The sequence below is a fragment of the Lepisma saccharinum genome, chromosome 1 (assembly GCF_977018435.1).
Source record: "Lepisma saccharinum chromosome 1, izLepSacc3.1, whole genome shotgun sequence".
Taxonomy (NCBI): domain Eukaryota; kingdom Metazoa; phylum Arthropoda; class Insecta; order Zygentoma; family Lepismatidae; genus Lepisma; species Lepisma saccharinum.
Window position 1 is genome coordinate 82362485 of NC_139229.1, and position 17016 is coordinate 82379500.

Below are 17016 nucleotides of genomic sequence, written 5' to 3' on the forward strand. Positions count from 1 at the left end.
AAAAAATTCAAAACCTCATAATGATCGTTAATTCCTCACTGCTTCGTATCTAAAATGTTTGTCTTCTTTGAAGAGAAAGTACGAGTATCAGATATAACAAACTTTCCACACTAACTTTGCAATATATGAAACCACCATTACAGAATTAGCTCTACGTAACTTGATTCTGCGCATTCCACGTGGCATGTGACTTCCTCCTATCATTGAAGTAACTTTCTCTTACTATTTCCTTTTCTCTCGTGAAATACAGAGACCAATGTTAACTTCTTAGCGCGGTGGATAAACTTTACACCCAACGATATACTCCTGAAAAAAATCCTGCCTAGGTGGAGAATCGAACCTACGACCTCCCTCGTAAGAATCAAGCACGCTACCTCTTCTCCATGTAGCTCATATTAAAATTTGTTACCAGTTTGAAGAAACCAATTCACACATAATGTCATATCTATAATTTCCTCATGGCAATTTTCACGAGGAAACTAATTCAGATAAAATCGAGAAATCGAGAAACGCTGAAAGGGAAAAATGATGAACATGTCTATTGGCGTTTTGTCATATTTTGTAAATTGTGTAAAAATTCCGTGTTTTGAACAAGCAATCGTTTAGTTACGAAGTCTTTTGTTGTTTGTTTAAAGTAGGAACAGGAGAGCGAAAAGGAGTCATTTGAACCAGACCCCGTTTGACAAAAAACTTCAGCTTTTTCCAAAGACTGTATGAAAAGAGAGAGGAACGTATGAAATATAAAATATGTGTGAAATTAAAACAATGGAACCTTGAAAGATATTACTAACGAACTTCAAACTATGAAAAACATATTTTCGTGGTGTAAAACTCAAAGTCATTTTCGAAATATGAACTTGATATTTTTCTTTATTATGAAGTGGAGATATGGGACGATACGATCCCTCAGCAAGAAAATTTTAAGTAAGCTACCTCCAACTTTTTCAATGGTCATAATTACTAATTAGGGTCCGGAAGTTGATGAAAAATCAACTTTTTTTCTGACCCTTAGAAACAATGCTAAACCTGATATCATGTCCGTTTCCCTCCAGTTAGAGCCGGAAAACACTTTCTATTTTAAATTTTATTTTTCATTTTTCGGCCTTTTTTGGCTTTTAGTTTATTTGTCAATATTTTTAACAGTTTTTGTTGCATTTTTACTTATTTTTGAGGTTTATTTTTCTCCTCCCCTGTTGTTTCGTGCATTTTAAATGTATTTACTAGTAAAACTTACATTTTTAGATTTCTTGACATGGTCCTTTTAGCAAATTCACCATGAATCGAAAATACGGTCAATGGAAAAGCATAATATTATTCTTAACTGAAATGTTTGGCAATGGATTAAAATACTTTGTGTGAAGATCTACTTTGAGGTTCTTTTTCTGGACACTATTATTGCTTTAATCTGTAGTTTTAAAGTAAAATTAGTCACAATATTAAATGCAATTACACTCTGGTATACGCGAAGCAGAACTGTATTTTCGGATGCTGGCCGACTACAGTATCATAGAAGGCCCACTTTGAAAGGAGATGAATTGGTTGATTTGGTGTTTTAAGTCAACTTTATGCATAGTAAGGCTAATCGGGACTGGACCTACAGTTTAAAGTGAGATCCGAAACGAGTGCATAATATACGTGAACCGTGTGGTGTAGAGGGATTGTTTCCTTATGGAATGGAAGGTTATGGGTTCAAACCTACTTCTTTGCAAAATCTTTTTCGGGATGTAAACGGTTTTGGACGGTTAAATCACATTAAATGTGATTTAAAAAAGTAAAGTAAAGTAAAGTTGTGTGAAACCAGGAACAATTTAGTGACAATCAATATATAAAGATAATCCCAAAAGAACAGAAAAATGTTCTGACGCAAGATTGTTTCAAAAGTTCTGATACTTGAAAATTGCAATTGGATCTCGTAGTAAGTTATAGATAGAGGGGGCAGGGTACTTGTTTACTATTGTTCGGACAGATTTCTACAGAGGAAACTACTTACCGTAATAAGTTCCTGTAGTATTGTCTAACATTGGGAAGGTGTTTTGTGTGATGTGGGATTGTATGATAGGGGAAATTCATGTTCATTGTTGAAAATTAATTCTCCGACGGACAATAGCCTTTGGCGCGTACACCTTCGTACATCATCACGCGTCGTGATTGTGTTTTGTTCATGTTCATCGGGTATCCAGTGTTTCGAACTGCCTGTGTTTGCAACGAAAGTTAGAAACATGACGTGTCGTGGATGCGTGGTGAAATTCGTACCGGGTGTGGAAGATCCAGTGGATTTTTTAAATTTAATTGAACACGGGATCGTGAAGAAAGGAATGTCGAAAATGTGGCAGTGAATGTAAGCTACTAGTTAGAAGGAATGGGCTGTGGGTATATGCCTAATATGACGTGTCGTGGATGCGTGGTGAAATTCAGGTAAGTTTTCCGTATCCTGGAAACGGATTTCTTCAAATTTAAAAGTTTGGGGCTCATTTGGGGGCAGGGGACTCCGGCCAATTTCTAACATGCCTTTAACAGGGAGACTATAGAGAAAGTCGGGGAGCCGGAGTGGAGGCGGGGCCGCGTTAGCGGTTGTGGGCGGTAGGTCAATTACCCCAGGGGCGGAGCCCGGAATCGGTGGGAAATTTGGACTCAAAAATTTCTAACGAAAATAATTTTTTAGTTTAAATTTCCCACCGATTCCAGGACGGATAGCCCCCAAAACCATTCACGGATAGCGCCACAAAACATTACAATTGTCTTCGTAAGACAATGCGAAAAACATATATATATATATATATATATATATATATATATATATATATAATTGGATCAGGTGAGCTTTGTTCACGGGTATTTCTTGGGTTCCGAAGGTTGTAACACTGCATAACGAATGAAAATCGACAAAACACAAGCACGACGCGCGATTATGTGGGAAGGTGTACGCGCCATATTGCGTCTCAGGCAAGTAAAAAGACCACAAGAAAGAAGTATTCGTAATGTGAAAAACTGCAATTACTTTGATGAAAAAAACGTCAATACACCTTAAGGAATGTTCCGCGAAGCAGATAGGTACTCGTAAGTACGAATGTCAATAATTGACGGAACTAAGAAGTTATAGGTGTCCGAAGGATAGTAAATTTTTACCCATACTTCTACATGATTTGTTTACTGTCGTCTTGAATACGGACTACTGCTACCATTAATTCCCGTGTGTGGGTTGCGGTAAATTACGTCAGTAAATGCTTTCGTTGTTAGGTGGGTCAGGTTTGGGTCTTATAAATCTTACAAAAACGTGCAAACAAAAGCGCTATCAATACTGCAATCACGCTCACGTATGAAATCCACTCATTCAAGCACAACTCCCAATAGATTTCACAAAAAGATCCATTAAATCAAACTGTAGTTGCAAGTATTTTCCATCTTTTCCCTATACACTGGTGAGAACAAAAATGCATGTGTACCATGATTTGTTGGGAATTAAACAATCGGAACTTAATAATTAAAGAAGTTGGCTCAAGTTCCGATTATTATAATGTAAGACACCTTAACATTTAATGACCATTCGTCTAAAGTCTGCGACATTTTAATATTTGTCTTCGATCGAAGGTCAACACACACGCACCCACTTTATATTATTATGCCATATATTCACTTCAGTTATCAATGACAAATTAGTGTTATATGTGAATCACTTGCTTAGTCTGGGAGGGCACCTCGCCAAACATACTGTATTTGTAGACACATGCTACGTAAGAGCGTTAAACTTTCTGAAAAATGAACATTATTTAAATAGTAATAATAACAAGGAGCGAATGTAGAATATAGAGAATGTCTCGAATTTCGTTAATAGTTGGTATACTAACTAAATTTGGCCATCTAATCACGAATCTGTTGTTAAAATGCCGCGGACACGTATGTAAATTGTGAAAAAAGCTGATGTAAGTTGATTTTTTTTAAAAAAAAAGAAGCTTTTTCGCATTTTTTTACGAACAAAATGTTAACTATGCTTGCCTAACCTAACCTAGCCTTGCCGGAAATGGTTCGTGGAGCTATCCGTGAATGGTTTTTGGGGCTATCCGTCAATGGTTTGTGGGGCTACCCGTGCATAGTTCGTGGGGCTACCCGTGAATTTTTACACGCGCCCGCGGCATTTTAACAACAGATTCGTGATTAGAAGGCCAAATTTAGTTAGTATACCAAATATTAACGTAATTAGAGACATTATCTATATTCTTCATTCATACCAATAACAATTATATGTACGATCGAAAATAAAACACATATGGGCTATATAAAAGCATAATTACCTTAGCAGCTCTGCAACTTCAAACGCTCATTTCAACTCCATTCTAATGGCTGCGCTGTATCTTCCTTCTTCACAGTTCAAATATAAGGGAGAAAATGTCTACCTAAACAATCTGTTAGGAACGATGCCATCTCGAAAATTAGCCACACAGGTTGAAACAAACACATTATAAAACTTTGAGACTTTAAAGGCAATTGAAGTTAAATCAAACGTACTTATCTTCAACACGAGCTACTAGTCGTAACTTTGTAGGTGGAAGCAGAACAGCGACTGGAGTTTCCACCCTCACCAGCAGAGGGCTCTGGAGGTCAAACGCGCAAGGCTTACAAGTACGGAACTTCTCACATCAGCAAAGCAGTGACCACGCCCACATTACAAGCCCTAGATACATTTTCACGTTGCGACAAACACAGGAGGAAAACATGGGGGAATAATCTTCAATTACACCAGCAATTAGAGCATTAACTTCGCCATGAGAACAAAGTCGCAAATAAATAAATAAGCACTTTGTTTCCAGCAGAGAAAGGTTGCAAGTCTACGTCCCGGCCTGGGAATGCTTGTGACTGCTTCGACAGTTCCGTTTAATCACCTTCATCGAGCGATTAGACAAACGTGGTTGAGAATATAGGTACACGATTCAGACAAGGCAACTCACTTCCTAAAGGAAGCTGAAAACAGTATGAAGACATTCTAGTTTGATAGAAAAAAAGTTTATCGAAAATATTGTTAACAAAAAACGGTGGAATTAGTCTTCTAAATGAAAGAATGACAGTTCAGTTTTATTTTCAGAGCATTGTAGGTTGTTTTCAAGTCCACTTTATGCTCAGATGGTCTCACTCGGACTGAACGTACAGTTCAATGGGCGATTTAAATGTGCTTGCTTGTTTGGGCTTTAGTTTTAAGTCCACTATATGCACAGAAAGGTTAATCGGCACTCAACCTACAGTTTAAAGTGGGATCCGAACCACCACGTGCCTCCACAGGATCTACAGGACTGAGTTCGAATGTGAATCCAAAGGAATCGAACCCGGAACTCTCGATTGCAAGGCGACAGTCTTAGTCTTAGCTACTACACTATGGGAGAGGCTACAGCAACCGTCATTCCGAAACATTCTAAGCTATTATTATCATGATATTCATTAATTGCGATGGCCCACCCTGTCGAAAGGTAATTGCCTAAATATTTGGTGATAAAAATAAAATTAAGAACCTCCCTTGTTTGGATCACGATATGAAAATGTGATTGATTGATTTGGTTAATTTCATTACGCTTTTCTGCCACTTCCTGCTAATCGCAAAGATGAGGATGAGCAATGATGTGATGCAATTGATGACGGACACTCACAAGAAATTCATACCCAGGTCGGAATTCGAACCCGGGACCCCTGAATGAACATACGCATTTATTTTTCTTTGAAAAATTCATCAAAATCTTTGACATCTATCCAGGGACCATCTGCACCAGAACTACGATAATTACAGGCTAAAACTGATAATGTATTGGTTTGGTTTGAGTTGGTGTTTTAAGTCCACTTTATGCACAGTAAGGCTAATCGGGACTGGACCTACAGTTTAAAGTGGGATCCGAACCACTTGTGCCTCCACCGGGTATCGATCCCGGGACCCCTTGATTACAAGGCAATGACGCTACCACTGCGCCATGGGGGAGGCCCTGATAATGTATTAATTGACGTAGTTTTAAATTAGGATTTGTAGCTGTACTCAGCACGAAGGATGATATTATTATTAGATAAATATCCGGGTCAAGACTTTCTCTTTTATAACGATGTTTCATTTATCTTTACGCAGGTCAGAAGTTTGCAATGCTGGAGGAGAAGGCTGTTCTTTCCGCCATCTTGCGGCGCTTCAAAGTAACAGCGGTTGACAAGATTGAGGACGTCCCGCTGGTCGGGGAACTCGTTCTCAGACCTTTCGATGGCATCAACCTGAAAATCCAACCCCGACTCTACGATTAAATCAGCCACACTTTGCTTTGTATGTAAGTAAGTTGACCCAAATGAATTCTCAGTGAAACAACCATCTACAGAGGGACCAAGAAGAAAGAAAATCCTCTGACATAGTCGTCGATTTTCAATCATTGATTGAGTGATTTGCTTTATTTTACTTCGCTTTTTGTGCCACTTTTGGCTAATTTGCGAAGATGGAGATGAGTGATGATACGATGATGAAGTTCAACGTATGATGAAATTGATGATTGGACACTCACAAACATCCATGCGCAGGCCGGGATTCGAACCCGGGACCCTTGGCGAATTTTCAGTCATAAGTGAGCGGAAGTTGCGTGGGCAAGGACGTATTTATGGGAGGTATCCAGTGGGTCCGTCTCCCCGCCGAAAGACTTACCATGTACTAAATAAAATATTAAAAAAGTACTTGTTCACCATTTGTTGTACTATAATCGGTGTTATTTATTTCCTTTGAAATGGAAGGCAAGGATTATTATGTTGGAATCATACTGGTTTGAAGGACAGTACCAAATAGGATTATGCACACTACTCTACTCCTTATGATAAAATTCATAAAATATTAATCAGGAACTTTACTTTTCGTAAACAATCTAACATCTTTTTTTCTTTTTCAATGTACATACAATTATTCATCTAGTTGACATTAATTTCATTGTTTTTATACAAATTTTGACGATCTTAGTTAGGTGATAAATAGGCTACGTGCTGTTACATATTTATTCTTACACCGTCTCAAATAGATGAAAAACCTATTCGTAATAATAACATTACAATATTAATAAATTTACATATTTTAATTAATATTTAAGTATAATTTAATTATTTTAATTTAAACATAATTATTATAATTTCTGAGACACTTCGGACCCCGCCGAAATGTTTCTAGATACTTGCCAATGCGTGGGTGATGCAATTCAACTTTAAAGGGAAGATATTTAAGTTTTTTCCTGGTCGTCCGTGTTACGTCGATAATCGCGGAATAACCTTGGACCGGGAGGAATCACCGTCCGGTGACTTTCTCTGTCACACGGTTTGGTGTGTGATAAAGTTTTGTCTGGTTTTACTTCGTAAAGAATTTGAAGGTTCACAGTAAAAGATATCTTAGTGTTCAACGAAAACGTATGCTTGCTAGCAGAATCGGTATTTCAAGCTGTGCTACAATGAAGGCAAAGGTAAGATGTATTCTATTTATTAATACGCCAAACATAAGTGGCCGATTAACGTAAAAATAATATTGTGTGTCACAACAGGAAATGAAGCTTAATTCAGTGCCTGTTGTGTGACGCCTTTGTCATCTTCGGCCGTGATAAGAACAGTTGTTGAAATTGACCAAGTATGAAGATGTGGGGGAGGTTTTCGTCAGTCAACTGTTTGGTTTTTCTAACCTCCGTATCAGAAAAAAATACTCCCTCTGTCCCATAATTATAGTCCGGTATGCCAAAATGGTGACTTTTTATTTATGTTCTTTTGGATACTTGATCAGCCAATTTGTACTGATCCTTGAGTAATAACGTTGTATGACTCATTCCCGTGTTTCATTTTCTTCTTCTCTATACACCAATGTCACAGTTTGCATATCTGACAATTATTATGGGACAACAAACAAAAGTGTACCGGACAATAATTATGTGACAGAGGGATAACATCACTTAATTCAACCTATGCATAGATGAAAACGTCTGGATCTTGTTCATCAAATTATCTCTGACAAGAGGCGACCTTCTGGTAAGATACCCTCAGTTTCCAGTAACTGCTTCTTGCAGGCAAACGAGTAAAGAGATCCCCATTCTCTTTGCAAACGAGGCTCTGGTGCCTGGATACATGGCCAGAATAATCCTCTGTGGAGTCGTGTTGTCCTGCGTTTCTTCTTGTGTGTGTTAGTTCCCCTTTACATCCTTAGATTTTAATAAGTAAGGAGATTTTATTTTCCGAAACAGCATAGTTTCAGTTCTTCTTAAGTAGTGAATGAATGAATTAGTTTTAAAAATTGAGCGAGGAAATTTTTGACAAACATATTTGATTTTCTTTGCTAGGAGTTTGTTCTCAATTATGTTTCAGTTAAAGGGTGTATTCCCGTATTATGCAATGGACAAAAATATGTGCTGAATAACCTATAACATCGAATTCAAAGGAGCAAATCAAAATATCCCTGAGGTATGCTTCCTTCCAAGTACATTTGCCATTATGGCCCAAAAAATAATTTACACATCTAAATTAGAAAGTAAATGTAACTACACTCCTCACAAGACGTTTGGAACATTGTTATATTAGGCAATAGGTGATAGGCACGGTGGCATATGTCGGCGAAAACACATGAAAGTTCAGCAGACAGATACCATGTGTTGTTGCATTCCAAGGCTGCGCCTATCACTTAATGCATAATATAATAATATTCCAAACTTTTTGTGAGGGGTGTATATTGAAAATACGTTGAGCAATTTTACTTTCACCACCTTTATGTGGAGTGGTTTAAATGGGGTGCAGCATAAAAGGTTTAGTTATCGACTTTCTGTATATAATTTAAACGTGTGTTAATGTGACGAATACTATTTATAATGAGGTTGAGAAAATGTTGTATATTTTACTTTGTAGGGACTATATTTTTCATAATTTAACATGTGAAACATTGATGCTTCTGAAATATCACACCCCTTCCCTTATCCGTTCACACGTCTGTTCCTACCCTCCCAGCGACGTAGTGGAAGAAAATATTGTATACTCTTATGAAATAAAAAGCGTGTGATAAGCCGTGACGTAAACCAAGATAATGAAGAGCTGATAGATAATACGTTGTTGTTGTCGCTTTTTGGTTCGTTTGGATATGTGAAACAGAACAGAATCGGAAACCATATCTTGTTCAGTCACGAGATTGGGTCACAGGTCGCAGTCACATGAGGAGCAACTCATAACACCGACAACTTTCTTTCTCATGGTCACGTGAGGGTTTTATATAACTAACCTTGACCTTGCTTCTAGTAGCTCCGTTTCAAACTTAGTTGATTGTTATTACTTTTTTTCCAAGGAACTGAACGTAATAATTCACGCTTCGTTGACAGGTGTCTACTGAAAATTCTATGTGGCATGTATTACCAAATCCGATGAAAATACACAAAACTAATTCCGCAGATTCGGCAAAAAAAAACAAAAAAAAACTGTGATGCCAAATTGGACGTTGCTTTCAGTGCTATGATATCCAACCTCGTGGGCCTCACCAATGGTGCAGTGGTAGCGTCTTCGCCTTGTAATCAAGGGGTCGCGTGTTCGATACCCGATAGAGACACATAGTGGTTCGGATCCTGCTTTAAACTGTAGGTCCAATCCAAATTAGCCTTACTGTGCATATACTGGACTTAAAACACCAATTCAATCAATCAATCAATCCAACTTTAGATTCTAAGAGTTATCATGACCACACTCCATACGACCCTGATCCGCAGCGTAAACAAGGACGCAGGTAGGCTAATCGGGACTGGACGCACAGTTAGAGTCGTGTCCGAACCACTATGCGGGGATTGAACACAGGATCACTAGATTACAATGTGACAGTGTTATCACCACGCCCAGGTTCGTAGAGAAAGAGAGAGAGAGAGAGAGAGATGTCTGGAAATAACACGTCATGAAACGTGACTATCTCCCACTAAAATCGGATAGACGGGGAAAAGGGTGACACAGCATGTTTATCAGCCTCTTCTTCCAAAGTGTGGAAGGTCGCCGCGGTGTCTTTAACCCCCGAAGATAAGGGCAATATTAGAGTTGGCCGGGAAATTTCAGGCTCATTCACGATGGACGTTACCTTCGCGTGGTTGTTCGGCGCCCTGATGCTGCTGCTGCTGCTGCTATTGCTGCACAACGGCAAGAGCAGGCTGCGGGTGTTGTACTTCCTGGAGCAGTTGCCGGGGCCCAGGGCGCTCCCCCTGCTGGGGAACGCTCTGCCTCTACTCCTGGCCAACAGGGAAGGTAAGGTTGGATGTGGGGAGCTAGCTTTCCAAAGGAACTGAGATACAGTTATTTTCCCCCAAGAGTAACTCAGCTGCAGTTAAAGTTACTCATTTGAGAAAGTAACTCAGCTACAGTTATAGTTATTAATTTGAGGAAGTAACTAAGTTGCCGTTACAGTTAGTTATTTGAGAAAGTAACTCAGTTTAAGTTACTCATTTGAGAAAGTAACTCAGCTACAGTTACTCATTTGAGTAAGTAACTCAGCTACAGTTACTCATTTGAGAAAGTAACTCAGCTCCTCTTATAGTAACTTATTTGAGAAAGGTACTCAGTTATCGTTACTTAAAAAATAACTAAGTTATTTTACAGCAATTTTATTCTAGATAATCAGTTTCATGCGTGCATTGCAAGCGAGTCCTCATCAAATTAACTTTAATGTTTGTTAAATTATATTTAATACAGAAGTACTACAATTAGAAGTAATCCCTTTTGCTTTCAATTGGTTGATCCTTTCTGAATATGTCCTTCCCCGTTACGTGACCAGAGATCGTTCTGCTTCGTGGCTTGGCTGCTCTTAAGGCTGGTCCACACGTAATGTTTTGCCGTCGTCTTGCATGATAAGGTAAGTTTGACAGAGAAGAGTGATGCAAAACACGCGGCTACACTATTCATGCTTTCTGTTGGTCTTTTCTTCAGTCGTTCGAAATACAAAATGGATAAATAGAATTTCAGTGTATGCGGTGAGATTGGAAAAAAAATAATTACATCGCTCATGGTGGTTTCGTGATTACGTAACTATTGAGAATATCTAGACAATAGCGAAGGCAGAACACACGAAATTTCACGTGAATGCTCTGGAAGGAATTCTAAGCAGATTATTTTTTAATTATTTTATTTTGGAATATCATAGCGGTTTTTCGAAAGGAAACGGAAATTCGAAGAAAGCTGCCTTCGCGTCGGTCACAGGTCCAGCCGAGCCTGGGGTAAATTCTCACAATTTAATTTGCTCCGTGAATTACGGCAGGAATGAGGATTGTCAATTATTTACGTATGGTTCTGGACACCTACTGCAAGTGGAGGCGATTGGGTTCCAAAACGAGGGGGGAAAGGTGCCAAAACTGGGGGGACAAAAACAGTTTACTTTCCCTCGTAGATAAGGTTTAGCATAGAGCGAGGATGAAAGATGCAAAAACTGAGGGGATAACTGCCCCCCCTCGCCCCGCCTAATCGCCGCCACTGCGTACTGCAAATTATTAAAGCTAGTAACCCCACAAATTGAAAAAAACAACCAAAAAACAAGACGTTACACATCCAACATTAACGAGACCAGGCGCAAATTAAGCGAAGTTTGACCAATCAGGCAGATGTGTCTACATGCAACGACTTGTCTTCCGTTTTGTTTGAAAACAAAGCCCCAGCCATCAGTCTTTCGAGCGGTCGTCAAACCTCGTTCAGTTCATGCAAAACGTCAAACATACCGTGCACACGTAATGTTTTGTTTCACCCGTCTGGCATGATCATGCAAGAATAACGATTAAAATATTACGTGTAGACCAGGCTTTACACTCGCTTTACCTCTCTCTCTCTTTCCTACTTCTACCTCTCTCCATTGCTCTTCTTCTCCTTCTACGTCACGCATTCTTCTGGTTTTCTTTCCCTCTTCTTTCTTCTTCTTCTTCCTTTTTCTCTACCCTTCTCTCTCTCCTTCGTTTTTTCTTTCTCAATTCTTCCGCTCTTTCTCTACCTTTACAGTACAGGGCAAATATCATAGTGTTAACCGTAATTTACCACATGGTGTGGAACATATTGTCATTATTGTTGGTAATTAATACACATAAGCATGTGAGAGAGTGCCGAGGCGCATTAAAATCAATAGCATTCGATCAACAAAGGTGTTACAAAGACTTGCCACAGTCACGCCACTTTTCTGTTCCTACACTGCAGTGTCAGGAAGGTGTGTGTGTGTGTGCCCAGCAGGTGTGCACGCGAGGTCAGATTTAACTGTTACCATACAAGAGCTTCGTTGTTATGTTTCGTCACTCCGTCTGTCGTTTCGAGCCAAAATGGGGAAGAGAAAGGAAACGAGTGCAGACTTGAAAGAGGCGATAGTAAATCTGGCTTTAAGAGGATTTTCCATGAGGAAAATAGGCCAGTTAGTGAACAGAACGCACTTCACAGTTCAGTATACCATTAACAAATTCCGATACAGTGGTTCAACACAAAATGTACAACGAAAGTAGAGAAAGGAAACTAAATTCCAGAGAAGAACGTTTAGTAATTCACAATATTAGATACAACCCTAGATTGAGTGTGCCAAAACTACGTCCAGTAATTGATGAAGAAACATGGAAACAAATGTGCAACGAGACCATACGACGGGTTTTGTATAAATATGGATTCCATGGCAGAATAGCAGGGAAAAGGCCATTCACAAGCAGAAAAAAAAACGACAGTTTCAGATTTGCTAAGTTTGTGGGGGAACAAATGGTTGTAAATACGTAAATCACCATGTGTCTTATAATTACTTGTAGGGAGAATACCTAATGCACTAAGGGTTACTGTATTTTTTTTTTACTTCTCAAACTTCAACTGTACGAACAACATTGTGAGTAACTGTATTTCTATCCTCTATCTTTTAGAATAGTCCTCCTCCGTAGTCGAGCGGGTTAAGGCGTTCTCGCGTAGGTTCGAATCCGGCTCTGGTCGGAATTTATTTGGCCTACGTATATGGCCGGTGGCAACCCACCATCGTGAGGAAATTGGGAAGCTCCGAGTGAGTGAGTGAGCGTAACCCGATCGAGAAGACCTGCAACGGCTGGGGGCTCGTTGGGCTGATCCCCCGACACTCCAATACTGGTCTAAGATCTCCACGCTATAACAGGTGACGAAGGAACAGTGTGGGAGGGAGACCAGCAGTCGGTATTTAAGCCAAGGCCCTCATCGGGCTGTAGAGCTATGGGTTATTATTATTATTATTATATCTTTTACAATAATATTTCTTTCCTTCTATGTTTCAGTATTCGTCTCATTCTTTCTCTTTCTCTTCTAATTATTTGACGTCGTCGCCTTGTAGTTAAGGGATCGCAGGCACTGGCGTACGCAGTGGCGAGCTGATGGAGCTATAGCCCGTCCTTAACTTTAGAGAAAAAAATCAGAATTTTTCAAATGAAAGCAGAAAATAACTTGAGTAAAACCAAAGTTCGAATGTATTAGGTCAGTCAAAAAGTAAATGCAATCATTTTTTTTTATTTTTCACAGCAACAATAGAAAACTTACAATGATATCATTTTCCAACATAGTCCCCCTGCACTTCAATGCACTTGGTCCAACGTTCCACAAGCTTTCCGATACCCTGAGAAAAAAAGGTTTTCGGTTGAGCAGCAAGCCACGTATGCACCGCTTCCTTCACCTGTTGATCTGTGTCGAATCGACGGCCTCTTAAAGCATCTTTAAGTGGACCGAACAGATGGTAATCCGACGGGGCGAGATCAAAACTGTATGCAGGATGCTCTAACACCTCGAAGCCCAGATTCTGAAGAGTTTGAGCGGTGTTGGCGGCGGTATGGGGACGCGTGTTGTCATGCAACAAAAGAATGCCTTCCGACAATCGACCTCGTCGTTTGCTTCGAATTGCAGGCTTCAACTTGTTCGAAAGCATATCACTGTATCGTTCACTGTTTATTGTTGTCCCTTTTCCACACAATGTTCCATAATTACCTTTTCTGAGTCCCAAAAAAGTGTGAGCATCACTTTTCCTGCAGAGTGTTGACGCTTGAATTTCTTTTTCACTGAAGATTCAGGGTGTTTCCATTCCATGCTCTGGCGTTTGCTCTCAGGTTCGAAGTGATGGATCCATGTTTCATCTCCGATAATTTCATATGCAGAACCATGACTAACGTGCATATGGTTTGCCACTTCATCAACAGTCACCCGTCGGTTATTCAGAACCAGCTCACGGACTTACTCAATGTTGTCATCAGTAGTGGATGTGGCTGGAGGACCTGCTCTTTCCTCGTCCTTCACACTTGTTCTCACCGCTTTTGAACGTTTCAATCCACTGGTAAACACTTCGCAGCGGTAAAACATTATCACCGTATTGTGCTGAAAGTCTTCTATGGATTTCAGCTCCTGGTACACCTTCAGACCACAAAAAACGGATTACAGAACGCTGTTCTTCTGTGGTGCACACGGACAGTGGCGCAGCCATGTTTACTTGGCAACACTGCAGAGCGAACTGAAGTGATGACGCTGTAACCTGCCACAGGCGAAGGCAACGGCTTCCGAGCGCAGAAAGCTGTACAGCCAACCTACGGAAGAAAATAAAAACATTGCATTTACTTTTTGACTAACCTATTAAATTCCCCTTAAATTAACAACTTTTAAAATGAAGGTTAGAAATGGTAGTAACGACATATCTAGAACGTAGCACCTTTTCATTCATAAGCTTCTCACAGGCTTACTATCCCATTCGTATGATGTAATTATTAAATTAAATAATTTTAATTGCATGATAGTTCATTAAAAGTAAATATTTGTTTGCAACTAATAACGTTTTGCCTGTTCATGAAATATCGATTTTTAATTTTTTTACAGGTACCTCTCGTGGTACTCTTTATGCCGTAAATATCAATTTTTTATTAGATCCACCTAAATTTAAAAAAATGAAAAATGAGCATTTTCAAAGAGCTATTAGTCAAAGACGAAATCAGTAAAAGAACTCAAATATTTTCTGCTAAAACTTTGGATCTTCGTAGGCTATATATTTCCTCTAAAAATATATATAGCTCTTAATATTACAATACTTCCCTACTAGATTTTTTCTGATTGATTGATTTACTTTATTTTACTTTGCATTTTGTGCCACTTTTCGCTAATTTGCGAAGATGGGAATGAGTGATGATATGATGAAATTGATGAATGGACATTCGCAAACATCCATGCCCATGCCGGGATTCGAACCCGGGACCCTGGCGCTTCTTGATTTTTCTTCTAACAAATATCATTCTTGGCCCTAAATTTCAGCCATTTGCACAGAACATAAAATGTAGCTTGAAATGTACTTTAAACAAGATTTTTAACCCCAGCTTTATGTCAATTTTCTTAGCTGAGTTATCATAATTATCACAACCTTCTGCAAAGGCCAAAAATGGTCGCCATTTTTAAACGAACGAAGTAAAGTTTTAGAAAAGTAATGCCTGGTTTGAAATGAAATTTTTAAAAAAATAGTCGAGCAACCATTTTTTTTTTTTTTTTTTTACCGTTTGGTATAGATTAACCCTTCAGTTGTTTGCGAATGCGACCTAGAAATTACGTTTCGTGTCCTAAAAATTTCTTTCTCTTTCAGAGTTGTTTAGCATCGCTGACAAGTATGCTAAAAAATTTGGTCCCGTGTTCAGACTCTGGATCGGAAGCGAGGCACATGTCCACATGTTCGACCCCAACACGGTGGAGGTAAGTTTCACGTGACCGCTTTACTTTAACTGCATTCTTACGAAAAAATACAATTCTGAACTTTTATGAAACTAAGATTTATATCTGCTGGAGTTTATTGCCATATATGTATACACATATAAATCTATAGGTCTACATGTATACCAGGGGCGTATATTGTAGGCTAGCTAGGCTTTCTGCAAAGCCCAGAGATTTTTAGGTGAAATGGAACCAACAAATTTTATGAGCTGACATTTTAGATTCAGTTTCTTTGAAATATGATAACTACTCTTTTGTTTCAACGTACAAAATAACTTAACCTTTACTCTGCCGAGGGGTCGTCAAAAAGTAACCCCGGTTTCGCCGATGCCTTTGGCGCGAATTTTAAATTCGTACACTTATTTGACAAGAAATGTTATAACTCGTAGGCTATTTGACTAATCTACTTCGGGTAACTGTTGTTTTTCAGCTAAAACATCAGGGCATGCAACCGTGCAAAAATCTAATCGCCAAATCTAATCAGAGGGGTTGGGTGGGCCGCGGCCCCCAACTTTAAATGAAAAAAAAATCATAAAAATGGGGAGTTTGTTTCACATATTCGATAATATAATGCACCCAGGAACATGAAATGACTTTCATTCGGTTGGGAAAGGACCATTCTTTGAAAATAAGACTAAAGTTTGCGTCCACTTCTCAAAATAGCAGGGGAAAAGGGGCAAACTACCCATTTTTATGATTTTTTCATTGAAAGTTGGGGGCCGTGGCCCATCCAACCCCTCTTTTTGGCTTTGGCGTTTTGATTTCTGCACGTTTCTGCAGGAGGTTTATTTTTATTTAGTATCTCCTTCTTTGGCTTTCGTTCTTAAGTTTGAACACATGGTAATGATTACACTGGGGAACAAAAACAAAGATTTTATTTTGTGGCATAAAGTTTAATAACAGTTTCAGCACACAAACCAGCTGTGATTGCCAATTCTATGATTGGTTCAGTTGAATTGACTCCAGTTTTAAAAATAAACACACCATGGAAAATGTAGGAGGTAAAATTACTCTACGCTTTTCTCGGTAATATCAAAATTTGATAATGGGCTGAAATTCCCATTAAGAAACTTATTTATTTATTTGTAAAATGTTGCTAGGCAACTTATGAAGCATTGCTAGGCAGTATTTCGGACACTCAACAAAGCTTAAGGAAGAATACCAAAACATAAAAATGGTTTTGGAAAAAAATTGAATATGCTCAACATAAGTGGCTCGTGTGTGTATTTGAAGATGGTGAATTTTTTCTAGGACAGCAAAGTGGGTACACAAAATATCCCTGTTTCCTATGTTTATGGCATAGTCGTGCTAGAGAAAAGCACTGGACGATAA

At 38.9% G+C, this 17016-nt stretch overlaps 2 protein-coding genes across 2 annotated transcripts in view; one reads left to right on the plus strand and one right to left on the minus strand.

Moving 5' to 3' along the window:
• The window catches only part of LOC145997070 (cytochrome P450 4C1-like), a 155098-nt gene extending 150555 nt beyond the window's left edge, over nucleotides 1-4543 (minus strand). Inside the window, exon 1 of the mRNA XM_083133705.1 lies at nucleotides 4290-4543. The gene's annotated coding sequence lies outside the window, so the exon portion shown is untranslated. The remainder of the gene's footprint in view (nucleotides 1-4289) is intronic.
• The window catches only part of LOC145984037 (uncharacterized), a 105009-nt gene that overhangs the window by 60084 nt on the left and 27909 nt on the right, over nucleotides 1-17016 (plus strand). The window contains exons 13-15 of the mRNA XM_083117378.1: nucleotides 6098-6262; nucleotides 9976-10233; nucleotides 15560-15666. Of these exons, the coding sequence (XP_082973504.1) occupies nucleotides 6098-6262; nucleotides 9976-10233; nucleotides 15560-15666 (530 nt within the window). The remainder of the gene's footprint in view (nucleotides 1-6097; nucleotides 6263-9975; nucleotides 10234-15559; nucleotides 15667-17016) is intronic.